Below are 26,568 nucleotides of genomic sequence, written 5' to 3'. Positions count from 1 at the left end.
ATTAATTTGAGGATCAAGTTAAGCTGTGGTGCAGCAGAATGAACAGGGTGAAAGAAGCCAGCTGTCACCGGAGTTGCTCACAGAGATGATAGCGGACACAAGGGTTGGGCTATCTGTGTCATCTCCCTCTTCAACACCCTCAGTCTCCCTCCGTCTGCATTTAGCAAGAATGCAAGATGCCTTTCAACTGGCTCACAGTTTGAAAAATAAAATAAAAAAACGGCTGCGTGAAAGGGCATTTTCAGACAGGTTATCTTTGAGAATCAAGCATCCTCGTGCTGAGGTTTTGGGAGTTTGTACTAACACATTTCAGTGCGAGATGTCAAGCAGTGAGTCAATTCCAGCTTGGTTATTATAGTAGGACACCAGCAAGACAGGAAATAGGCAGAGTGATGGACGATATAATCAAATACACTGTTTGAATAGGGAATATTTTGCTTTTAGGCCTCCTGCTAACATTGAACAAAGCCTTTAAATTCCAACTGGACTGTCTTGAAATGCATTGTCCCAAAGCCTTGTCCCACAACATGTTTTACTGCACTCAGTCATGTTGTTGTAAAGTTCTTCACAAAGAGGTCTATCAACTCAAAGTTCTCTGTATTCCTCAGAGCACTTTACACTACACGAGGATCATGAATTAATTTAACAGATAGATATCCCCTCAATACTCATCTGGCCACGGCACGAAATGAACTTGCTGAGTTTATTGTCAAACGAAGGTTCTGGTGAGCGAGATGTGAGTGTGAGGATTTAGTGCACCTTCAGGGAGCCCACTCTATCCAGACTGAAAATATGCTTCTGAGCTCTCATCTCGTATTAATTTGTCTTGGAGAACGTGCCGTTTCTCCGTGCCGCCCTCTGGCTAACCGAGATTCTTCACCTTCACAAGCCTCAATGCCTCCATTCTCCCAGTGCATGTTTCACAATTTAACTTGGCTTGTTTTCATCAGCCTCCCCTTGCACCTCTCCCCCCCCCCCCCCGTCCATTGACTGTGACCTTAGTCAATTATGCATCCTCCAGTGGGACAATTAAAACTGCGCTACCTTCCCGAGTGGAGAGGGTAAAAAGAAAAACGGAGAAAATAACGATGCCAGACTTGTTCTTGCAGTCGTCTGCCTCCTTTTGAACCGGCTCCTCTTGAAGTCGAGGAAGCAGCTAGCCCTTCAGACTGTGTTCCATTGCTCAAGGACGCGCCGCCCTTCAGCCGCAATTGTCCAACTAAATAAAAGCTGTCTGTTTTTAGTTTTTTTGTTATCCAGTGCCTGGGAAATTCACTCATGTTCCTGTGGTTGTGCTCTTTTAACTCCTCCCCCCTCCCCCCACCCGACCGCTCCCTCTCCGACAGGTGCAAGTGCAACCTTCATGCCAACAGCTGCGTGTTTGACAAAGAGAAGTTGAGCTGCGAGTGTGAACACAACACCACTGGGCCCGACTGTGGCCGCTGCAAGAGGAATTACCAGGGGCGAGCATGGAGTGCTGGCTCCTACCTGCCCATCCCAAAGGGCACAGCTAATATCTGTGAGTGTTCACACACACACACGCATGCACACACAATTGATTCCCAATTACCAGCAGCCTGTCTGTCATCTTTGAGAGTTCTGACATGCACCACATTAATCGTGAGAATTCGATTTGTGAGATTTCAAAGCAACATGGAGCAATTAGCAGTGTTTCAAAGAAATAAAAGGCAAAGAAGCAAACATGGGAGTCTAACGTTTCTACATTTAACATATGTATTCAAGTCCAAGACCAGATTTTAGAATTATGCTCGATATGAAAAATACGTCAATACAGCAGAGTCAGTAAATCGACAACACTGCACATAATTCTCTGAGGCAGAGGGATTGTGTTACACTTACACTCTAACTTGAAGTGCACAGAATGTGCTAATTTTTTGGAGCTGCGTTCAGACAGTGCAGTAGTGTTGTTCTATTTGTGAGGCCTCCAGTCATCCGCATCAGCATCAGTGAAGTTAACCTGTGTCCGACTTCACTCTTGGTTACCACCTCCCCATTCAATACAAGGGTTTCATTCCACTTTACCTTTCAATTTGAAGTTTTTCATGAACTATATTCAACAGGAGAAGCGACTTGTAGACCTTGTGAAATGAGTCTGTGTTGATGATAAAACTTCAATTTCACTTCTGACTTCTACAAAACTTAGAATGTGAGGACCTGCATTAAAATAACTATAATGGGCAGTGTTGCAGTTTTTATCATTCATGAGGAGGAATGCTGAAGGAGAGTAGTATTGAATACTACATTCATCAAACATTCTTGAGTCTTTTTTTTTTAGTAGGTTCGTATAAATATTGAAAGGACTGTGGATTGAAAGATGGGCATTATTTTAACTGCACGGACTCTGCACGGACTCATCTTCAAGTGGACCTGCTATGTTGGTTCATGTAGGTGCAGCAGCACAAAGACCAAAGGGGTTGGGTGAAGTGGAATATAAATCAGAGGGTGTAGTGATAGACTCGCTCAGGCAAAGGCATCAAAACCCATTTCATCAATCAGCAGGACAATGATCCAGAACATACGACCAAAAGCAACCAAAGACCTTTTCGGAGTCAGGCGTTGGAACATCCTCAACTGTCTGAGTCAGTCAACTGATCTCAGTCCCACTAAGCAACTTTCCACCTGCTGCAGACCAAACTATAGCTTTCTCCCACACAGTTCTTTCTACAGTGATGTAAACCTAGTCAGATCAAAGGTGAATCGTGGCAGTTCAATGTAGTTTCATTATTTTATTTCCCATTGAAACTGAAACTTTGACCCTGAATAGCATAACTCAAGGTCTGGACAGTTTCCTGTTTTTGGTTTTAAGACATAATGGCAGACTCTTTAATCCACAAGTTATTTGGGATTTCAGAAGATTAAGTGACAAAATAAGCATTAGTAGCTCCATGACGCAATTCTTTCACTCCTGCTAGAAAGAAGACATCACGTGGAACACATGTTCTGCACCACCCCCACCACGACCCAAGGGTCTTTCCTGTAAAGGAGGGGAGGCATGTCACAAGATGCACCACGATGGTTCCTAATCACCATCATGGGGAACACTGGTGTACAATGAACCTACTCCATTACATTTATGTGCAGTTGTCATAGTTCCACGTATGATACATTCATTTTTTTAACTGGCTGCAGACTGCACGATCTCGCATCATCATTATTATTCGAGGGTCACAATCTTTGCTTTACACTTACACACTTGATGTGTTGGTGTGCATAAATAATGTTCTCCCGCTGCAGCTGCTATGCTAATGTAGTATTGGACCGATGACTTTCTCCTACTTGAGCTGAAGGAAGTGGGCCAAGTCCTTTTTTGTCTATTGTCTCGTGGTGACATCACAGCATGTGAGGAATTTTTCCTTGTCATCTTGCAGCACTTGGGATGTGGTGGGGATTAATTTGACACGAGGTGTCGTGCAAGAACTAGTCTTAACTAATATGACCACCACTGCTAAATATGCTTTTGTTTTTGTCTGCTGGTCTCAGACAGTAGGACTTGAAGATTTACAGTGAAATGTTCTCAAAAGTTTTTGTGAAGGAAACTAACAGAGCAGAACTGGCAGCCTTGTCTGTTAAAGTGTTGTATGCAGTTGTACCTCCCAGGATGCACTCCCCCTCACATAAGTGTATGGGTACATACAGCTTTCACGTTCGACATAAAAACAATCAACGTCATGTTTGTCTTGTTATTCCGTCTTACGAGTCCATGTTAACACAGCATCCATAGCGGCCGGTGTTCTTACATACATCAGCTGTGTGATAGGCAGCGGGGCCATGAGTCTGAGTGTGCAGCCATTACTTCAAAAGCCCCAGTTTCATCCCGCCCTGTCTCCTTATTGCATCCACTGTGATTTCTGCTCCTCTCAACGGTGCTCGAGGACCCTCGGCCACCGGCTGATGACTTATTCCCCCTCCCGGTGGACCGGCGTTATGAGAGTTAGGGAGGGTTAGTGAAATGGCCATCCCCTGAGCCCAGATTGACAGCACATTATTAAAAAAGGTGACAAACACACACAGACACACACACATACACACACAGGTGCTCACCCTGACCTGCATACACACACTGACATTCATAATGGCGCAAGGACACATACACCCCCTGCAAGCGATGAAAACACTGTCTTAGAATAAACTGCATTATTATACTTTGTCTTTGGGGGGGTGGGAAATCCATAATGTAATAACACTGTGAAAAATCTATAGGAATGCAAGGCTGTCCCTCCTGAATAGAAAACAGAAAAATGCACCTTGTGCTGTTTTGTAATTTTCAAGCGCATTCAATACCAGATCCAAAAGCCTCCTTCCCTCAGTGTTTTTCCCCTGAACCCAGTGAGCATATGGCAGCTCCGCAGAGACAAATTTGTCAAAGATGAAAATTTAATTAAGATTTAATTTCTTTTTAGTATGCCCATCAAGTCGCCTGATGCGATACGGAGATCAATGAATCATCCTCTGGAGGGGGGCATGGAGTTAGGGGGATGATATGTCGTATTACAGTGACGCTGTGTCGGGAGCAAAGAAGAAGAACAGGATTTAAAAAGTGATAAAGAAAGAAAAGGATGGCATAGATAGAGGGAGGAGAAGTGGGCATCACTCTCTGTCACAGCTAACTCAGCCTTCTGGGGTGGCTCTGTCTCTCTCGCTTTCCCTCTCTTACCCCCCCCCCCACCGTCTCACTCATTCTTGCGTCCTCCCCATGTGGAGACAGAAGGAGAAGGATCAGTTTGAGAATTAACCATGGCAGTTCATTTCACTGCAGGACTGAGGGAGACTGAGGGAGAGACACAGGCCGGCGATGGAGGGGGGGAGCTCAGAAAAGTTTATTTCAAATGGTGAAAATATATCCGGAATCTTATATTAAAGGCCAAATCCTGAAATAGTCTTTAAAGTGGATAGCTGGAGAACTTGGCTTTTACAGCCCTGTATGATAAACAAAGACCCGCCTTGCTTTGCCCAGATGCAGGACGTCTGATATCAGGGGAAACTGCTCAAAGGTGGCTAGGTCCAGGTAGCCGCAGTCAACTTCACACTCTAGAGTTGTCTTGGCAATAATAATCTGCTCACGCTAATGTATGATAGCATCACGTTAGACCTTAAAAGTTGCATGTTTCATCAGAGCTCTGACAGAATAATACAAATTTGAATAGAAAAAAAGCTTCAACATAGTTGTGATTAAGTGAATGACATTTGATTTTGATGGTCATCAGTTGTCAGTGACTTTTCTGTACACAGTGACAGGAAGTTATTTGCAGTGGCAAAAAAATTACTTGAATCAATGACCCCCCTTCTTTTCTTTTTTTTTCATTTTTTTTTACATTAATTGGTGTTGAAGTGTGATCTGACCTTCATCCAAGCGCAGACAAACACTATGGGCTGCAGCCGATAACACACAGAGAATATGATCTTTCCTGTTTTTATTGAACACAGCCATTAAACATTCACAGTGCTGTTGGAAAAAGGAAGTGAACCCTCTGATTTAATAACTGGTCGGACCTCCTTTGGCAGCAGTACCCTCAAACAAGCTCTTCCAGTCACTGGATTCCGACCTGCACAATGTTCGTCCTACATCTCCATTCGTCCTATAGGGGGAAAAAGTCCTCATTAGTTCTGTTTGTATCTTGATGAGAGGAATAGATTTCCTTGTCAGGCCAGGATTAGGAAACACTTGCTCAGATTTAGCTGAAGCCCGCCTGGAGTCTATGGATCTGCTTTGATCAAAGCAGTAAAAGGCGTGGACATGCAGTGGATTTCACTGTAATGATTCATCCGCTGCCGGGAAAGGGGATCCGCGTCAGCCCTCCTCCTCCATCCCACTGAAAACTCCCCTACAGTATCTCCTGCAACTCAGACTAAAAGAGGCGCTGTCTCGTCACCAGCTGACAATAACTGAGAAAACCAATTTATGTGATTTACAAATCATATTTTTCTGCTCTTGTTCTTTAATCAATGTGCGTTAATGTGGGACTAGCAGAGGTTTCAGTCCTGCAGTCCAACTGCGAGGTGCTGACCAAACACACGTACACACTCACTCACTTTCATCAACAAAGACACATACAGTAATTTAGAACTTTCTGATTAAGTACTTTATAGACACATTTTAATGGAAAGAACCAAATCCCAAAGGAACTGGTCTCATTCTTCAACCAAACAACCAACCACTACTCTACCACACAAACAAATGTACCACAGCCATGAAATAGTTCAATGAGCCCTGGGTAGCGCGTGGCTAACTAATGCAGAGTGATGACATGTATTGGAAATATCAATACATATTAGAGAGATGGTTTGATTTGATTATCATTACCCTTTAAATCTTAACACATTTTTAGTGCCATGTGTTTATGCGTCTACACATTAACATGATATATGTTTGCACATAGCTTCACTTCCACTTTCACCCACTCATGTCTGCTTGTACTCCTTCTTTTTACAGCTTCCCGGATTTCCTTTTCAACCCAATTATCTTTATTTTGTTCTGTGTAAAACACATCACCCGTTGTTTTGCGTCCTCCCGTTCTGATGCTCCTTCCACACCACCTTTTCAATTCTTTCCCTTCTCCTTCTTCTCAGCCTCCGCCTTTTCTCGCTCCGTCTCTTGGTTTTGTTTCATGCTGGCGTTTTCTCCCTCCCTCACAAACACCCCCAACCACCCAAGGGACCGAGCTTGTTTACTCTGCCTCTCCCACATCTCGGCTCTGTGCAGCTGTGACGGTAATCTTTCTTTCAAATATTTGTTTCTTCCATCTCCAGATTTTCCTTTTCCTTCTCCCCTCCCCCGTTTCTGTCACCTCTGACGTACATGCCTCATTCCATCCCCGAAACCTTCCAACTCAGCTCCTGGGCACTTTAAGACTTGCCACCTTCAATTCAGATCTACACTTTGAGAGTGAGCAAGTTGAGCCGGGCGCTCCGGTAAGGCAAGACGTAATTTTACTCTGGAGGAATTCAATCTGGTTGCATACCACGTGCTTGTGTTTTTTTGCCGCCTTTCCCCAGCTCACCAGTTAGCAGTGCCTGTCACCATCACTGGGCTGCATATGGCCAAAGAGCTCCAGATGATGATGGATTGCTATAAAATGATGGTACCCAGGGAAAGTAATTACCAAGTTTGCCTGCGGTGGGAATTCAGCAGATAAGCCCCTTTTCAGAGTAGTCCAGGTAGCACCAAGGCAAACAGGTGAGACACCATCGAAGGTCAACACTGAATGGATTCTGACCGAAACAATTTAATGACGCCCACAACCTCACACACACACACACACACACACACACACACACAATCTGACTCCCACACCAGCAGCTGAATGTGCTCTTTACAGTAGACACATTTGTCCTTTCCGTCTGTAAATGTGTGGACACACTGAGGGTGAGTAAGTGACAGATTAGCGTGTTCAGAGAGGAAAAGGGATGTAGGCCCAAAGATCCATGGGCGAACATTTCCTTATGGGTCTCTGATAATCCATTAGCAAGGTTACAGTGATGGTCTTGGATGGTTGACAGCATAACTGGAACTGAACCAGCGAAGTATGAGCAACTAGCAGTGGGAATTATAACCACGCTGCTCTGTGAAGTGACATATTGTAAATCAGCTAAAGCCGTGCATGACTCAGGCTGTCCGCTGTATTTTAATGGTCTCATTTGTGTGTGTGCACGTGTGCTGACCCCACTTACACACATATCATGTTCAGGGAATCGCACGCCCCTCAGAGATCATGTTCACCAGCCAGCGGCTCACAAACCATGATCCCTGCACAACTCATAAAAATCAATGGAGCACACCGTCAACATAAGCGGCTCCTAATGCTCTTCCTGTGCGATAGGACAAAATTAGATTGCAGCCGTGCCCCATACTGGCGGGGGCAAGGCAGGTGAAGGGGACTGGAAATGATGGTGATTGAAAATTAATCGAATGACCCTACATGCAATACTGGACAGCTGCTCGAACCCCACAGGTAGTTCATGAAGCGGCGAATAATTACACTGACAGACCGTTGGCGTTCTGTATCATGACTCTGGAATTAAAAAAAAGGTTACCTTTCCTCAAATTCAACAATGATAAAGTGCAATTAAACTTGTTTCACATATCGATATAGTTGAGAGCTCATCACATGAATTCATTGCAATTGCACTTTTAATCAGGGGCATGGCAGATCTCAATTATCAATGATTTATTTCTAATATATTATATTCAATTAAATTGATATGTATTTTATATTAGTAAAAACACAAAAATGACTTCTGAAAATAAATAACCATCATCAACACTGGTATTATTGGGGGAAAAAACAGGCCGTAGGTATTATGTGTTATGTGTATGTATTGTGACACCAATGCTGCCAGATCAAACTGTACTTGGTGATTATGGTGATTGTGATTCAGATTGTTTCTTGTCCTTGTCCTTGTCCTGTCTCCTGGTTAGCATCTGCTCGGCCCCTTGAGGCTTGACATCCATTATGCTCTGCCTCCGCGTGTCAGCGTCACCTCCTGTACTTCGCAGCTCTCAGACAGGTCACAGATTTGGCTCCTAAATACAGCTGGCAGGCAGAGATCAGAGGAAGAGTGATTGAATGACAGGGGTTTGATCAAAGTCCACACTCACACACACACATACACTCACAGGAAATCCTCAGGTTTCCCCCGAGTACTTTGAGATATAGCTCCAGTAGATGAAAGGCCACACGGATGCCTGCGTGCCACGTCGGCTTCCTCCACCGTAGGTTGGTGGTGAGCTGATGACGAGACAGATGTAAGGAAGAGGAAGAGAGGGCCCTTTTTATTTTATTTCTTCTCCTCCAGTTTACATTGACGAATTCCTCCTACTGCCCAGCAGGCTTCCGCTCCCGCAGTAAGGAGGGGGTTGTTTGTTTTTGTGGTTAGACTGCCGTATTGAGGGCAGGAGGTATAGGGAAAATGACCAGGAGGCGTCTATTCAAACAGATGATTAGAAAAAGGTGGGGCTGACATCGATGTCCTGGAAGCAAATTCCTCTGAAAATGAATGCTGACTAAAAAATGACACGCCATGTTTGACGCACATTTGAAAAATACAAATTCAGACTAAAAATGTCAAAGCGCTGAGAAGTGTCGGAAGTTAGGACAAACGTGACCGAGTCGGCCATCCATATTTGCGGACCGACGTGATATCCAAACCAAGGCGTTGGCTGTTGGATCAGATGGCGAAAGGATTGGCGCGAGAAGCCTGTGAACATCTCAATCTCCTCAAACAGCCCGCCAGCGTCCTGGTGTGGCAGAGATCTGGTCACCATGGGGATGAGACAGACTGTATTATCTGCTCAGTGGCTGTCTGGCACAAGGGATTGCTTGATGGAAGGACGGGCAGGCAGCGGGATGAGACATGTCCTCCTTTGGCGTCAGAGGCCGAGTTTGCCATCTATGATGCCATTTGATGTGTGTTTGTCTATGGCAACACATTTCTTTAAAGACCGATGTGCTGAGAGGCATCTTAAAGCAGTATTAAACTTTACTTAAACATTGAAGTCTCTCGGTCGTTGAGCCTGTTGTGAGGCCAAAATCATTTTTTCCTTTTGCTGTGGAAGGGGGGAGGTAGTGACCTTTTCTGGCACAACTAAGAGCAGATACGTCAAAGCAGAAATAATGGAGGAAACCAGAATAGACCAGACCAAGTGCCAAGCTATCATGGCAAACACAAACACGAGCACTAACACTCCGATTATACGTCTTTCCAAGTGTCTCTAGCTCATCATGATGGATCGGGACCAACAGTGGTGCTTCAAGTCCCATGGAGAAATGTTGCAGCGGTATATGCCTCGATTTACGTTGTTCTTTTTCTCTCCCTCTCTTGCAGGTATCCCTAATAACATTGGTCCAGTTAGTAAGTAAACAGTTAGAAAGGAACTATATGCATGCTTGATGCTTTGCTTTGCCTATTGTGCCACCCCTTCACCATACATCCCCGTGAACTTGGTGCCAAGTGTTCATTTCTGATTCCAGGTGTCCTAAAGATTGCTCTGCAGTCGTTGAGCAACTTGTTTTTTGTTGTTGTTGAGGGGGAAGTAGAAGCTATATTGTCATATGATATGGGCATATTCATTTACTTTATCCAGACTCAACTCAACCTGATTTCACTTGCCTGGCTCTGCATGCCGAATGTCATTTGTTATTTTTCCCTCTCTCTCCCATGCATTATAAATAAATGGCATCTGGACTTTATTAAAGTGCCAGGACCTCTCTGGCAGTATAATGTCACAGGAGGTCGTTTTAATATAAGCCGCGAGCGCCTTGGCTGGTATTATCTTCGTCAACCAGTAGCCCCAGAGGAGGAGGAGGAAAAAGAGAGGTGCCATGACTCAGGTTACCGCTGCCTGGAAGGCTGTGTGGTGCAGGAACCACAGGACTGTATTGAACAAGTCAAAGTGCATTCACAGCCTGGCTCAATTCTCCGTAACTGCTCCCACTGAGTCTCCTCGCTTCCCGGGGCACCAGATTGATTAGGCGTGTGCCCCTCCCTGTCCAATCCCCGGATCCACATAGACTGGTTAAAGAGAAGTTTCTGATAAACTTACCCAGTGATGAACTTACCTGTTACGGCTGATAAACACCAAGGCTGCCCATAGTTGCAACTGGATCTAAACATGAAAAAAATACTGCCAGTTTGTCTAAAGCTCACTTCTTCACATCTTATTTATTTAATCTGAAGAGGAACCAAAGTATAAAAAGAGACAAGCTACTTAAACGTGACAGTGGTTTTGAACCTTTCATCTAACCCTCATCATAAAAGTGTATTTCCCAAAACATCAAACTATTGTTTTAAGCTCTGTTATGTGTGCTCATGTTCGTATATTAAAAAATAATGCTAATGGCTTACTTTCACATAATGTGCAGGTTATGGTTGGTGTTTTTGGTCAGGTGTTGTCAAGTTTGACCAGGGGACACGTGCGGATCACACGCACACTTCTTGTTTTTACCAGTTAAGGGCTAAGACGACCGCTGGGCAAGTTTCCCATAGCGTGCTGCAAGATTCGCCGGGTGGAATCAGATTTTTCCCAGGTGGTTTTTAATCAGGCTTTAGAGCGGCGGCTTACACGGGACGTGAAGACTGGTTGTCAAGTCTGATGCTACGTCGTGAATCAGAAATGGACACGTGACCCCACCCTCTGCCTCTGCTCTTCTCCCACCGCTTGCCTCCAAAAGATTCCTCCACCCCATGCATGACCTGAGTTCAGTGTGTGTGCGTGCGTGTGCGTGCGCGCTTGCACGCATGCTCTTCATACATGCTGTTTGTAAATACATACATATCCACATGATTCCTCTTCGTTCCATCCAAATGCCAGGCCAGACCATGTCCGAAGACTGTCCTCAAATCATTTCATGGGGAGAGTGTGCAAGCCGATAAGTGTGTGGTTGCGTGTTGGTGTGTGTGTGTGTGCGTGCGTGTGGTCTGGGTGGGGTGGGGCAGAAAGGACACTCAGACAAACCAACGCCGTCACTTCTCGTCCAGATTGGCCCACGGGGATTAAGAGTTCTCACAGAGTCTGTCTCATCACAGCTGCCTCCCAAAACTAAACAGCCATTCACTGATAAGGGTGAAGATGTTTGCAGTGCGAACACAACCCAAGTTCCTGTCGGCGTTCTTAAAAATGTGAGAATGAAGTGGACAAAAAGAGGGTTAGGATGTCCTTGAGGTTGTAAAACGGATGGTTGCTAAACAGATGAGATATAAAGCAAAAACAAACAAAGCACTGCACTTTCCATGTTGTTGTTTGAAGGTAATTGGATTCCTTATTGACTTTTCTCAATTCCATTTCAAGTTTATTAAACCAGACAGAATTGTCTAATGTGAACCATTAAAGTGAAATTAATATATACATTTTTTTTTTTTAAAACAAAGCAACCCTGGCTCTGTAAGATTGCATTTCATTATGGGTATGGTATTGATTAAATTCCGTCACCACTCATTTAGCTGGCCTTACCTGAATATTTTCCATATCAAAATAATTAATGGAACCCAGATGTGTGCTGCATCCAATCAATCACCAACACAGAATAATTAAATGAATTTACTTTACCAATTAGACTTTATAGATCCAGGCAATGCAGCTCATGGTTTTATTTTCTGATCAAACAATTCACGCGCCGTTGTTCATGTCCTTGCGAGTCAGTTTTGTTTTTTGAGGACACAAAACGCTAAACAGGGCAACGAAAGAAATTCAGTACATGCAGATAAAAAGAAAACTTGACACGTGCTGTAAACCCTGCGTGTGACGCGGTGTGCCCTTTTTTTCTAAGCTCTTTATTTGTTGATGTGTCATTTTCAAAGAGCCTCTCATCAAGCGGCGACTCTGCATTTAACCCACTGGAGATGTCACAGTCGTCACCGGTGCCGGAATCCCCGAGCCGGATCAACTGTGGAACATAATTTTTTTTGGGGGGGGGGGGTAAAGAACGAAAAGAAAAGGATGAGACGGGAGATTCTGTGACAGTCTTTTGTTTGAGCGGTGTTCAAATCAATGACTGGTGGGTTAACAAGTGATAGTGGCAGCGTGTCGACACGCTAAACTCAAAGCTTAAGTGTTATTCAGGTTCAGTGCAGTAGAGAAAAAGGGTTGAAACTATTTTCCATGTATAAAATTGATTATTTCTAAAAAGGATTCAGCCTCATGACGATCAGTCATATTCGCGGCGGTAGGCCTCTGGCCAAGACACACCGCTGGATGTTAATTACCCACGATTGCATGATTAATGAAGTCAGTGGCCAAAGGACAGAAAGATCAAGTGAAGGGATAAAGGGGCAGGATGAGAAAACTTATCCATATTCCTCCCTTTGCTTGAGTCCTCTCCATTTCCAACCGCAGAGTATTTCCCTGACACGGAAATACGGACTTGTATGTAATTATGAGGTTATGCTGCCCACAGCAGTCCTTCATTCCAAGCCCCAACACCTGCCATTATTTATTCATTGTTATTCCTCCACCAGAAATACACAGTAATTAGATATTGATTACATAGTCAATGTGATGAATTAAACAAAATGCCCCCTAATGTCTTAATTTGCCATACATAGTTTAGACTCGCTTGCATAAATCATGACTTAAATACTAAGTTTTAGAGGGTTTTTTTATCTTTCTTTCTTCCGTTTTTCACTCATCATTGTCATCGCCATGAACATGCACATACACAGCAAGCCCATGGACGTCACACAGATTACATACAACGTCTTTCTCCAATGTCCTTATATTGGGTCTTTGGCTGCATTCTCTTTGCCCGTCCATGTCAGCCCTGCCCCCATTGTATTTGATGTTTCCTGATTTACTGACTTGAGCCATGCTGGACATGTCCATGTCTCCGGTTGTGTGTGTCCACTACCACGTAGTCCCCCCCCACCCCCCTCTTTTAGACACCCTCTTTTAGATAACCTGTAAAGTGCATCACACATGAATAACTCCTGGTTTCTCTCAATTGCACGCAGTTCGGCCGAATGTGTCATCCCTAGGTGTCGCTAACCGAAAAGAAGGTAGGCATCTAAGATTATGCAACAACTATGTTTTTTCACAGATTCACTCCAACTTTGTTATGTTTACATAGAAAGAATTAAAAAAAGACTCTTTGGTAGTCGAGAGCATCTTCCCCCTTTCTAGTCTTGGTGGTTGTCCTGTTATCGTCCTGTCTGGCTCACGATAAAGGGTTTTTGGCTCCATCAGTGGAGGCGTGTGTATACATGGGGGCAACCATGTTGCCACATGTTGTGCATTATCCTCCGTGTGCACTTTACATTAATGCATACACACAAGATTTTAGGTGTAGACACCTTCACACCCATCTGAGGTCTCACGGTGGTTTTATTCTGAGCGATGTGAGGTCATCTCTAATCCGTCTTGCGGACGTGATGTACGGCCACCTCGCGACACAACTTGCGAAGAACCACTCGGCTCTGTGTTTCCATGACCGCGGCCGAGCGCACACGGTGTATGTGTGAGGAGCTTATGTCACTCAGTACAGTGGCAGAGGCTGAGCCTATTATTTCTTTTTTTCCCCACTGTTTGTTTTATGACCGGAAAGGAATGGAGGGATTGATGTGTTCACTGCGAGCCGGCCTCCTTGCCCACACTCCTGTGCACAAATTTATAGGTTGAGAATTCTTGGCCGGCCTCCCCTGTGGTGGAGAGTAGCTTGTCAGGGGACAGTTTCTGTCTGCGGAAACACGCAGGGGCTTTTTAAATTATATAAAGCACTTGTTAATGAAAGAAGCATAAAAGAGGGACCATAATATTTGACTTGTTCGTCATCTTAATCATCGGTAACAGATGCTGCTACATGCAGCCAACTTCACTTGGCAATGTCACTCCTTATTTCCCAGTGCCATCATTCATCATTATTGCGTTTCTTTCTTTCTTTTTCCTTTTTTTTTACAGTTACATTGTTTATTAAACATGATGCTCAGTATTCTTAATTCTATAACATTACATGTTTTGGGTTTAATTGCAATATCATGGTTTTTTTTTTGTTGATGTTGTTTTTTTCTTCTTTAATTTGTCTAGTAGCTCCTCAAGTTGCATTGTCCACTGCCCCTTCTGTCCACGTTGCAAACAGCAAGCGAGGTAGGAGCTCTGGAATTAATTTAACACCTTGCCCCCCCCCCTCCCCCAGATGATCCCCAAGCCTTCTCACTGTGTGAACTGATTTTTCTGTTTTACCGTAAGCCCCCTAACCCTGTAGCACTAACCCAACGCAAGAGCCCTCTGCATCCATATCTCCAGCTCAGTGCTTGACTGATGGTTCTGTAGAGGGATCCTTTTGTCTATGGGATCGTCTCTAAACACCATAAAAGTCCTTTGGAATCATATCTTTTTTCAGTGCAAATAAAGTGGGTGTTTGAGTCTACAACTATTTTTGGGAAACGTGTTTCCAAGACTCAAGATTTTTTTTTCCCATGCGTGCATGATTTACAACCTTAGCCTATTTCTGGAAAGGAGAGATTATTTGTCTTGTGAGACTGAGGTATCTAATGTAGATAGCTTACCCTCAGACAAGACTTGCTGCTCTAGGTGAGAGGTAGAGTGGACTAGACGCGCTGCTCCTTCATTTGTTGGGCTGTTAGTGGCCAGACCTGACCTCAATACAGATCCTTAATAACCACAATCCCTTGGACGAAAGCCCCATCTTTTCCGGATCCGTGAGTGGGCTTTGTGTCCAAGCGGCTGCCAGCGAGGCTTAAGGGTCACATCTGTCTGCGCCGTGACACATGGTGTCAGTGGTCACTCAGCGTGGCAGACTGATCCTCAATCGGAAGGAGCCGAGCCGGGCCTGCCCCCCTCCCATCCTGCACCCCTTAGGGCAGGCCTGTCAGTGGCTATCATAGACTGCAGCATGAGGTTTTGCAGTCCAGCTGCAACTCAAATATTTCTAATTTAGCATGACATAGCACTGCATAGCAGGCAATGACACACTCTCCCTCACTGCTCACCACATGCTCACTTCGTACGGACTGCTCTCTCAAGAAGTTGGGTTGCAACAAGCCTGAAAAAAAACAACAGCACCGGCACTTTGAACACATTTGTTTGATGAGGTATGGGTTTGTTGGACTTTGAAATTTATCAGGCATTTCATTCCACTGGGTTGTGACACGAAGCGGCATTAAAGGGTTCATCTCAACATCTCCCATCACTTCAAACCAGACAAACCATGATCAGTGGAATAACACAGAAAAGTCAGGGTTCCCCGAGTTGAAAGATCCATTTCATTCATGGTTTGACCTGCCGTACGCTGTGTGGTGTTCCCGCTGTGACCGTGTCTCTGTGCCATCTCTTCGGAGTCCTCCTCGCCTCGTGTTGTGGTGTGTTTCAAGTGATGTGACCTCTCCGAGTCCTACTAACGCTCTGCTTTTTTTTGCTTTTTGGCTTTTTAAATGTGATGTCTTTTTCTTACTCTGGCTGGGTCCATGCCAGACTGATCACGACCTACCCTCCCTCCCATGCCTTCCCCAACATCTCCTTCTCCTCTCTCACAACGCAGTCTCCATTTTAAACCTTGCATGCCATGGCGCCTCGCTCAAGTTCCTTGCTAACCCCACCGCCGACGCACTCCCAGCAACAGCAGCAGTTTCTGCACTCCCTACCGCGTCTCTCTTTCTCTGTTCCCCTCCCTTCACACTTCCTCTCTCTTTGCAAGACTGCGAATGCTTCGGCCACTCCAACCGATGCAGCTACATCGAGCTGCTAAACACCGTCATTTGCGTGAGCTGTAAGCACAACACTAGGGGCCAGCACTGCCAGCTATGCAAGCTGGGCTACTACCGCAATGCCTCGGCAGAACTGGACGATGAAAATGTGTGCATAGGTTAGTCCCCCCCCACTCGGCCCCCTGTCACTGCCACCCTGCCTTCACAGAAACACTTTCCCCACCTCACCTCTTGTCTATGATTTGTCACCGGAGAAAGTGTCACATTTTCTTCCCCCATCGCTTCATCATCCACGCGTCCTCCCGCCTCCATGTCTTTCAGTGGTCTCCACATCGTCCTCCTTTGCCTCTCCAGCTTTCGCACAATGGTTTCACTCATTAACTTCCCTGTCAGAAAGAGTGTTTTATGGAGGACACTAGCCACTCAGCTTTAGTCAGACACACAGCGACGTCAAGCTCCAGTGATTTTCAGTCTTTTCTCTCAGGTATGGTATCGATATCTGCAGACTAAATTTGGGGTTGATGCCATACACCTTAGTTAGTTTGCATTTACTGAGGCTGTACGCTCCAGTTGGCTTCTAGCTGTTATCTTGTATTTAAAACAGTGAGTCCAGCATTGATATAAAACCAGAATGATCTGATTTGCAGATTGAAATAAAGGATCAAAAATAAAGGATTTGAACAAACTAATGGAAACACACTAATGAACAGGTTAGATGGATTTGTTTAATTCGTACCAGAAACCAGCAGTTTCCTCTTGCTTATAATCTTTATACTAATATTTCCTAAAATGCCACCCTTAAAATAACTGTAATTTGTGAGCAAGGCAGAACTACAGTATATTTGTTGTATAATTTTGAATTATATGATTAAAATGATTATCAAATTTTATTCTTACTCTTTAGCTTGTAATATTACGCCTCTGAAAGACGAATAATTGGTAAGTGGCATGATCAATTCAAGGAATGTGATGGTAGTTGTGATGTCAGTTCGAGGTTAAAAGGCCATTTTCATCGGGTCGTTCTGTTATGTTGACATTTATGCAGGTATTCATACTCTGCATCGTCTGTTTTTCTGTTTTGGGAAAAATTGCATTTCTCACATAGTTCCTGAGGCAATAGTTTGGTTCCCCGTCTTATTTCTTTTTGCTGGCATGTGGAGCGTGAGCTCAGAGCACTCGGTGCCATGTGCATATGTGAGTCCTTGGGGGTGGTCTGACAGGCAACGAGAGTTCTGAGAGAAATGTCGCAGAGAAGTCACACCGCTAGTCCAAGGTGCCGCACAAGTGCATATGTCATATACATGAAGTGGCCTCGGGAGTAGCAGCTGAAACCCGTCACAAGGCGTTAAGAGTCGCCCAGGCGTCACCTCGTGCCGAACTCGCCCGTCACCCTGCCTCTCTGTCACTGCCCCCCCCCCATTTGTCACTTGCCGTTGCCTCTCTCCTCCTGCCTGACCCCCGGATGCCACTCGGGTGCAGCCACGTGCAGCCAGCGCTGCCACAGAAGGTGCAATGTGATGGTCAGGGACTGTCAAAATAGGTGTCGTTTTGCCTGCAGAGTGCTCCAGTCGCTGTGGAGAGCTGGAAGGTCAGTTGAGCGTAGGTATCTAGAGACTTTACAGGGGCTTTTGTTGTTGTTGTTGTTGTTTGGAGTAGCTTTTTTTAAAGGATATTGCAAACTAATCACAGCTAAGGACCATTTTCTACTGTAAATTGGAAATAGGCCTTTGAAGGTTATATCCGATTCTCAGTAACAAGAATAGCCTCCAGGTGAAAAAGAGAGAACTAAAGAACATATTACAACAATGCCCATTTCAATGTTCTGCACTCTCATTCCTCTAACTTCACATTCACTCTTGTCTTTGTTACATTTGCCGTCATCGATCCAACACATGCTCATCACATTCCCCGTCTCTTCGGTTCATCTTTTTCTCTCCGTATCGTTATGAATGACTCAGATTTCAGAAAAGCATGTGCAGATTAGCTCATTATGTCCATCACAATTCAAAGCTACTGATAATGCTTTGCATATTAGCTCATTGCACGATGTTTACCTACAGTATGTAACAGTAAAATGGATTCTGTATAGGCTGTGATGATGATAACGGTGTGTTCATGCATCTAAGAGTCAAATTCATTCCTTTCTCATTCTGTCTCCATAACAGTTGAAATGGTAGCATTTTTTTCTCTAGGAGTCTTTAAAGTTAAGTTAAAAAATTCTAGTCGAGCTCAAGGACTGCGGTCCGTGCTGTGAAAATGTGTGGAGGGGAGTCAAAAGCAACCACCCTGTTTCCAGCCTTTGTGTGTGTGTGTGTTTGTCTTGTTTTTCCAGAGTGTAATTGTAATCCCTTTGGCTCAGTCAGTGATCGCTGTAATGACACAGGATTTTGTATATGTAAGGAGGGCACTACAGGGCCCAAGTGTCAGGAGTGTCTACCCGGCTATTTGTGGGACGATGGCTGCAAATGTAAGTAGAACCGAAACCCTCACCACGCAGCCCCCCCGCCTGTCCTCCCCCTCCGCTCTGTCTCTCCCTGCTCTCCCTCTCATGTCTTATCTCTCTGTGTGATTCCTGAGCTTCACCTGGAGGTGTGTGCTGCACATGCGCAGGACTGCGCAACTTGTCTTCTTCACAAACACAAACTTAACCCAAAACACGAACTAACCCAATATACTGAGCAATCTGATTCACTAAGTGAACCTGCATCGTTATCGATATCAGCATTCGGCACAGAGAACAGAGAGAAACCAACGGCCTGGTGCTGGTGGGATGCATGCTCAGTTATTCAGCCATGTCGCACATGAGCAACACAACAGCTGAGTCAATATTGACCGCTGGACCGGCGGCCTGTGATCTGTTTGAGTTGCCATCGCCCCCCGTGCTACAGTCCACAGCGGGACAATGTCATCCAACACCAACATTGTTTGAAGGGGAATGCAGGTCGTTTTGAGCTCCAGTCCATTTATTAGTCTAACTTCTTTTATTTCCCCTCTAGTCATTGTGCAATGCATGCCTCATCCAGTCGTTTTTCTTCTTTTCTTTTAAATGTCACCAATTTTTCCTTGTTTCCTACAAGTCCGACTTAAGTGACAAACCTACAGGAGGTAGACTAAATAAAAGTGCACACCTCACGACGTGGCACTTCCCTCTGACAAGTCAGAGATAGAATCCTGTGAACTTTGAAGATACAAACACTTCGTTTTAGGACTAATGCACAAGCCGTTCAGGTACAAATTACTAAGCTCCTCTCCCTCGTATTGTGATGGTTTAAAAGACTCTTTGAAATGATTGCCATTTGACCGACCATGATTAGGTAACCTCAGATCTACAGAGCTTTTAAAACAAGGCGGTGACACCTATGTGCCTGCCTCCTGCAGCTGCACATTAATCTCTGTCCTGGCCAACAAGGTCGTCCTGAATAAAGCACCTTAACGCTCTAAAGTGGCATAATGATGTGGGATTCCTCTCTAGCGGAGGCCTCTATTTTCCTCCCGCGGATGTGAGGCGATATCCAGCGGAAGCAGAGAGTAATGTTACCACGAAGAATGTCCGCGAAAAGTTTAGTCAAGTTTATTTATAAAGTTACATTTCATTTTCACACAACCCCCCTCTTCTTTTTCTTGTAATAAATGACTGAAGACAATAAGCGGCAGCTTCTGTTGAAAGAAAATTAGGCCTTATATTTCTAAAGAGATGAACCTCTTGGGCACGAAGTATGGTCTTTTCTTTTATTTACAATTATTCAAATGGGACAATTTTTATTGTACAGTTATGATTACGTTAGAAATCAACATTAAACTTTAGAAATAAATTAGGCAGCTATTTGTGCAACAGGAGTAATTGCGAAGCCGGTTTTGGTGTTTGGTGCATATTTTCCAAGATAAGTGGACAAACGTGGACATGGTTCTCAACATGAGTAATGAGAGTAAAAGAGTTCAGTTTATTCATGCATTTAAAATGCACAAATGTATTCTGCTCGACTGGTGTGAATTCCCTGTCAGCGTGTGCATCAGTGGGTGTGAAGCCACAGGTTTGCAGAGCTCACATCCCGTGTCACCTTCTCACGGAAGGACTGTACTGTATGTACAAACTGTGAGGCATTAGCACGTGAAAAGTGTTTGGCACACGCAACGGCGATAATTAAAAGATTTCACGTAACAAGAAAAAAGATTAAAAACAAACATTTGTTTTCATTCAGGGCTGAGTCAATACATAGACGCGAGAGACAGAGCGTTATGGATCAGTATTTTTGTGTGTGTGCGTGTCAGAGTGTAGCTATGAAGCAGTGACTACAACATTATTGAGTAAAGAATGTGTTCGGAGTCAGCATGCCTCAGACTTTTGAGATCAAAGAAGTTTTAGGTATACTGCAACATCTGAAAAAAAAAATCAATCTTGGGCTTCTCAAATTTGTTTGTACTGAAGGTGTAATTTTTGCTCCTCGCTTTCCCTAATCTACTTTTGTTTAAGTTAGCGTGTTTGACTCCATTTCCCAGAATGGCTCTCAGCCACACCCACACGAGGGGCTTCTCCGTGCCGTACACGTGTAGAGAGAGTGATAAACAGGAGGAGAATAGTGTTGCTGTTATTTTTGGTCCTGGTGCTCTGCGTTTCACACCCATACTCCTGTTCCGCTCTGCTGAGACTACGGTGGAGAGATGAGTGTGTTCGCCGCTAACAATAACTTGAGAGAAAAATAACCCCCTTCTAAAGTTTCCTCTCGCGCCCTAAAATGGGAAACAACCTGGAACAATGTTTTCCCCGGGAAGGTTCCCCTGCTGGGTTGTTCCACGGCTGAAGTAGTTTGAAAACTTTGCGGTCTTGACCTTGGCCTCGCTGCCCTGTGCTCACACCCGTGGACAAGACTCCATCTGCATGCAGACCGAAGGATGCAATTAAACCCTCCGATCTCTCGTCAAACACATCACCTTCGCGACAGGCACACCTAGTTCATCGGCCCCCTCTCTAAATATTATCAGTCATATCAAAAGCAAACGCAACAAAGCCCGTCATTCGCTGCCTGCGGATGACGGGCTCTGTTTACAGGTGGAGGGATGGTTAGTCTGTACTGTACGAGGATCGCTCATTACCCATGATGCATAGGGTTTTCGCTCCCCCTATTCAAAGTGCCACAGAACCTTTGACCTTACTGGTCCGACTTCTTTGACACAACTTGTTCGCGACGCTTCTTTTTAAGTAATCCATGTTTCAGTTTCAGCCTTCGACACAGCGCTCGGCCTGCCAATACCTCAACTGTCCTTTTAAATCGGACGATGCAGTGTCGAGCGTCGTGCAGAATTAATATCTTAAAGGGAAGTTTCATCTTATAAAGAAGTGGCTCTCAGTATCTCTATGTAATCTTACTACATGTCAACAGTGAGCCTGATGCGAGTCAGAAGAAAATGACCCCACGCCTTTAAAAATCCTCTGTCTTTCCAGTTCTTGAGGAAAAATAGTTGTTTCATATGTTAGTGCACTTGGGCTTAGCCTACTTTCCGGAACAAAGTGAACCAGTTCTCAATTCAGGCTGAATGCAACGTGAGGAGAACGTCCACGCCGCTGAAGGTAGCTATTCCTCACAGCTATTGTTAGCCAACAGTGTTATCGTCCAAGTAGGAAATGCCAACCTGAGCGTGGTAGGAAATCACACAAAGTGCAGGTCAGAGTCTCATTGTGTCACATCACTTCATTCTGAGGCGCTGCACAGTTCAAGACTGTATCTCTAATCAGACCAACCCTTCTCTGTCCCTCACATCGGAGCCTGATGCACGTGGTTGACCTTGAACGCCCTCGCAAGCTTTATTTTCTCGGAGAAATGCAAACAACTTTGATAAAGGTGAGGAGGGTTTCCGATGGGTGAGAGGAAAGGTCGCCGTCTAATTAAGGGCGTTTCTGACCCACAGCGAGGTCTTCACGAATGCATTTGATTGTTCCTCCTCTGTCGTCGCGGAGGAGATATTTTACGATCTGTTGCCTCATCAGGCTTTCCACAGAGAGAAGCTGCTGTGTCGCTACTTAAGTTCCCGCTCAGTGGGCGACTTGGTCGCGAAATTGATATGTCGGCTGGAAGGAAAAGCGGATAAAGTTCTAGTGTGTGCATGGTAAATGTGGAGCCGTGGCCGGAAGCGAGAGCCTACTGAGCCAAACAGCAGCCGCCTTTTTTCTCCCCGCCTGAAACAGACATGTCACGAATAGGATTCGCAGAGTCAATGTTTCTTAACAAGCCTCCCATCACAGCCCTGTTTGGCTGCTCCTGGGAGACAGCATGCATCCAATTCAGAGTATTAGGAGAGACGCCTGGCATTTGTTGTTGTGATATTTATGGCCCATGGAGTTCATAGATTGCTCACCACATTGTTTTCCACTCCCATAAAGGACTGAAAATGGGCAGACGTGGCCTCCGTGTTTATCACTGTTTATTTGTCTCTGCTGGTTATTAGTTTGTGCGGCACTGCTTTGTTTGCCTCCAGCTTACTTGACAGCTTGCCTCCGCCGGGAATAGAGTGGCCTCGGTGTCCCGGCTCTAAATATACACCAATTTTCACCTGATGTTCGGTTTGTCTGCAGTCAGTGCTGTTGTTGGGGAAAGCCTCGCAGACTTTGAGGAAACTGGAGATTTCTTGCCAGTGAAATAACTGTTAAAAGGAAATAAATGAAATGTGTTCACTCATACCTCAGAGAGAAGGATTACATGCGAAAAGGAGGAGTTGAAGCAGGTGGAGTCGTTTTGGTCTTGGTGGACGCAGAGAGTCGTACGTTTAGTCTGTGTTGAAAGAAATCAGGACTTCTGATCAGTTGCATGTCATATTGTTGTCAAATTTGCACACTCTGCGCACTTTCACAAAAGTGTGAAAAGGTGGAATTGAATTCAAACGGGTTGTTTTAAAACACAGGGGGCTTTTTACACCACCTTAAACCAGAATACCAGGTGTGTGTGTGTGTGTGTGTGTGTGTGTGTGTGTGTGTGTGTGTGTGTGTGTGTGTGTGTGTGTGTGTGTGTGTGTGTGTGTGTGTGTGTGTGTGTGTGTGTGTGTGTGTGTGTGTGTGTGTGTGTGTGTGTGTGTGTGTGTGTGTGTGTGTGTGTGTGTGTGTGTGTGTGAGAAGAGCCCTAGAGGACACAGAGTGTGTGAACGCTTCACGTAGTTCCATGTCGTCTTTATTCCGACGGAATGAGTTTGTCTTCGTTGACAGTCCCTGGGAAGATGAAATGCCTGTAGGTACAAATTTACACTAACATCACTAACCTGACTTCACCAGGTGTACAGTAATTATGACGCATGACTTTCTCTTAACGATGAATATTTAATCTTAACATTTTGCTCACTTCTGTATTAATCAGGATCTTTCTGCAAATCCAGTGATACTGTACATTGCATTATTAAAGGGTTAAAGGAAACGTTTGACATTTTGTAAGTTGGCTGTTCAGACAGACACCAGGCAACAAACAGCACCTCTGAACCTCTTTTTTTTTTGCATACACTCAACGAACAAATGAAATGTATCTTAATAATCGCTAAGCACTGAGGTGCTGGCACAGTGGAGGTGGAGCCAGGCAGGCTGTTTCCAGTCTTTATGCTAAGCTAAGCTACCGTGCTGCTGGCGCCATTTACAGGTTTGAGGGTGGTGTCAGTCTGAACATCACACTCTCAGGAATAAGGTGAAGAAGCAGATGTTGAACTATTTCTTTCGGAGTTTGGAATAAAAGAGAATAAAGTGTGGTGACACTTTACCTGTGAGTTTTGAGTCAGTTCCACATTGCTTATCTTTAACTGTATAACACACTTCAAGTAGCGTGTCACCTGAAGCTCTTCTGCCTGTGTGACGCTCTGCCCTCTCTCCTGTCTTTACATTGCTCCTGCCGCAGCCCGGGTGTGTGACAACGAGCTCCTGCGCTGCCAAAACGGCGGGGTGTGCGTCAACAATGTCCGCTGCAACTGTCCCCCGGCCTACTCAGGCCTGCTGTGCGAGAAGTCCCGCTGTGAATCGCTGGGGGGCTGCAGGGGCCCCGAATCAGGCCAGCCCCCCCTGGCGTCTCCGTCGTCCCTCAGGCTGCTGCTGCTGCTGCTGCTGCTGCTGGGCTCTGCGCTGCTGAGAGAGGCCTCCTGCTGGCCCGCCATGCTCCAAAGAGACCCATGACCTGGTGGGAGTGATTCAGCCCCCAACCCAACCTCCACCCTAACCCGTCCACCACCCCCCACCACGCCCTTAAAATACTGTAATCAACAACCATCAAACGAGAAAACAACCATGAGCTTTCTGGACTGTACTGTACTGAGCTTCTCTGCCGCCAGACTCAGTAGACACTGACGAAAAGGGAATGTGCCGGACGAATGAGTGGAAAAACTTTTTTTTCATTTAATTTCAAAGATGATATAGAAATGAACTAACATATACTTTTAAAAATGACAGATATTATAAAAAATAAAATATAGAGAGACTGAGCGTTTGCCTAAAAGAGTAAAATGAGCAAAGAACAGTAAGCCCCACCCCCCCACATCCCCCCCTCCTCTAAGCCATACCAGGTACTTGAGCTCCTTCCAGTTAAAGGAGGGGAAGGTGACAGACTTGTTCACTTCCTCTCATATTGCCACGGCAACAACGGCTGCGACCAATCAGCTTTCCGCAGGAGCCCGCGGTGGCCGCCGATCCCCCGCCCCCCAGGGATGCTGCTGCTGAGTTAATGTTGGCTCGACTGATGCCGAAGAATTCTCAGAGAAAGTGTCCCCACTGACCGGCAGAGACCCCTGGCCTCCGACACGCGACCGCGACACTTCGGCACGCCGACAAACTGAGAGAGCAGAAAACACGGGACGCATTCTTTGCTGTCAGTGCATTGTGGATAGAAGGAAATCTGTCCTGACTGCCCCCTCCCCTTCCCGTCCCTCTCTAGCTTCCTGTCTCTCCTTCGAGCTCTGTCTCGTCCTCCCTCCTGTTCATCCTCCTTTTTCCCCCCGAGCCGAGCCCGCTCGCCATGCTGCCACTGACCTGTGCTTTCGTGAACGTTACTCTGTAAAACCCTCGTTGGTTGAAAGATTCTTTTGTCCGATGTTAGTGATGCACATGTGTAAGAAGCGCCCCCCCCCCCCCCCCCCCCCCCCCCCCCCTTTCCCTCTCCAAAAAGATACTCCAGTACAGGTGTCTGATTCTTATCGGCCTTAGAGCCGCCACGCTCCCTGCGATCATGGTCCTGGGATAGTTTTCACCTGAGCAGACGAGAAGTGCATAGAAAACCATCAGTGTATTTGCAAGTTTTTTTTCTCCACAGAGCAAACAAACAAAAAAAGATTCATGTAGTCCTTTTGTATCTTTGCCGAACTGTGACTGAAAAAAAGGCAACCTTTAATGTATCTATTTAAGAAGTCCACATGCAGAAGCAGATGTCTATGGTTTCCCTTTTTTTTCCCACTTTCTCTGCATTTCTTTCATTCACTTATTTTATTTCTTATTATTTCTTTTTCGTTGTGCAGTTGATTTCCCTTTGTATTGGCAAAGTGCTGGCATCAAAGAATATCAGTTTACATATAAAGTATTATTAAAGTGTAATAAAATCCCACCAAAGGACATTATAAATGTTTTTGTTCTTGCTTTAACACGAGAATTTAAGTGAATAAAGGTTTAAAAGCTAAACTGTGTGGATCGTGTGTGGATCACAGGTAGGTATTGGACTGTGATATTCTGTATCTTCCATCACATTTGTCTTTGGTATCACTTTAATTTATGGATCCATTTTTTGAAATGAATATCCTGTTTTATCCCCCGCAGAACAGTTAAGCACATATTGAGGATAAACCTGAACAATAAACGAATAAGGAAAGAATAACTAATATCATTGTATTTTTTACCAAATGAAAGTTCTTTCGAGAATAGTTTTGGGAAATGATTAAAAAGTTATCAAGCAAAATAATGAATTTACTTTGCATGATATAACTTCTCACAGAAATGTAGTGGAATGAACTTCTCTTTTGTCAGTAACTCCATTTAAATATATTAAAACTTTTTATTATTATTTCAAGTAAATTCAGCTCGTTTTGATTTTCAGTTGACAGGTCACTCAGCGAAATTCCTGAAGACACAAAATCTCCATATGAACTAAATAGTTCAACCAAGTTAAATGTTTTTCCTTGGCATTACATCTTCGCTGCACACGAGGCCGCCGTAACATTTCATTAAAGGAAGATGAGTAAAGCGAATTCAATTAAAACTAACTCTGCTCTGTCTTTATACTTTCTTAAAATAAATATTGGCGGTTGTGAAGATAAGGTAACAAACCATTAGGTGTATGTGTATTGATTAATATCATCATGATGAAAAGTTGGCACTGACAAAGTGATGGCATCAAAGTCTGTGGCGATGTTTCCTCGGCATTTATCTTGAATTCAATCTGGCGAAGATTT

At 44.7% G+C, this 26,568-nt stretch overlaps 1 protein-coding gene across 13 annotated transcripts in view; it reads left to right on the top strand.

Moving 5' to 3' along the window:
• Window positions 1–25,801, top strand: part of ntng1a (netrin g1a) — an 83,914-nt gene extending 58,113 nt beyond the window's left edge. For 3 of the 13 annotated variants that reach the window (XM_035619113.2, XM_035619115.2, XM_035619114.2), the window contains exons 4-8: window positions 1,347–1,519; window positions 9,844–9,870; window positions 16,164–16,331; window positions 18,506–18,640; window positions 24,039–25,801. In XM_035619113.2, the coding sequence (XP_035475006.2) occupies window positions 1,347–1,519; window positions 9,844–9,870; window positions 16,164–16,331; window positions 18,506–18,640; window positions 24,039–24,310 (775 nt within the window). In that variant the 3' untranslated portion in view covers window positions 24,311–25,801. Of the gene's footprint in view, window positions 1–1,346; window positions 1,520–9,843; window positions 9,871–13,464; window positions 13,510–14,533; window positions 14,594–16,163; window positions 16,332–18,505; window positions 18,641–24,038 lie in introns of all 13 variants that reach the window. The other 10 variants (XM_035619127.2, XM_035619117.2, XM_035619116.2 and 7 more) reach the window with 10 other exon arrangements.
• The last annotated feature ends 767 nt before the right edge of the window (window positions 25,802–26,568 follow it).

Source organism: Scophthalmus maximus, chromosome 21 (genome assembly GCF_022379125.1).
Source record: "Scophthalmus maximus strain ysfricsl-2021 chromosome 21, ASM2237912v1, whole genome shotgun sequence".
Lineage (NCBI taxonomy): Eukaryota > Metazoa > Chordata > Actinopteri > Pleuronectiformes > Scophthalmidae > Scophthalmus > Scophthalmus maximus.
This window is presented reverse-complemented; position numbering and strand designations above follow the sequence as displayed.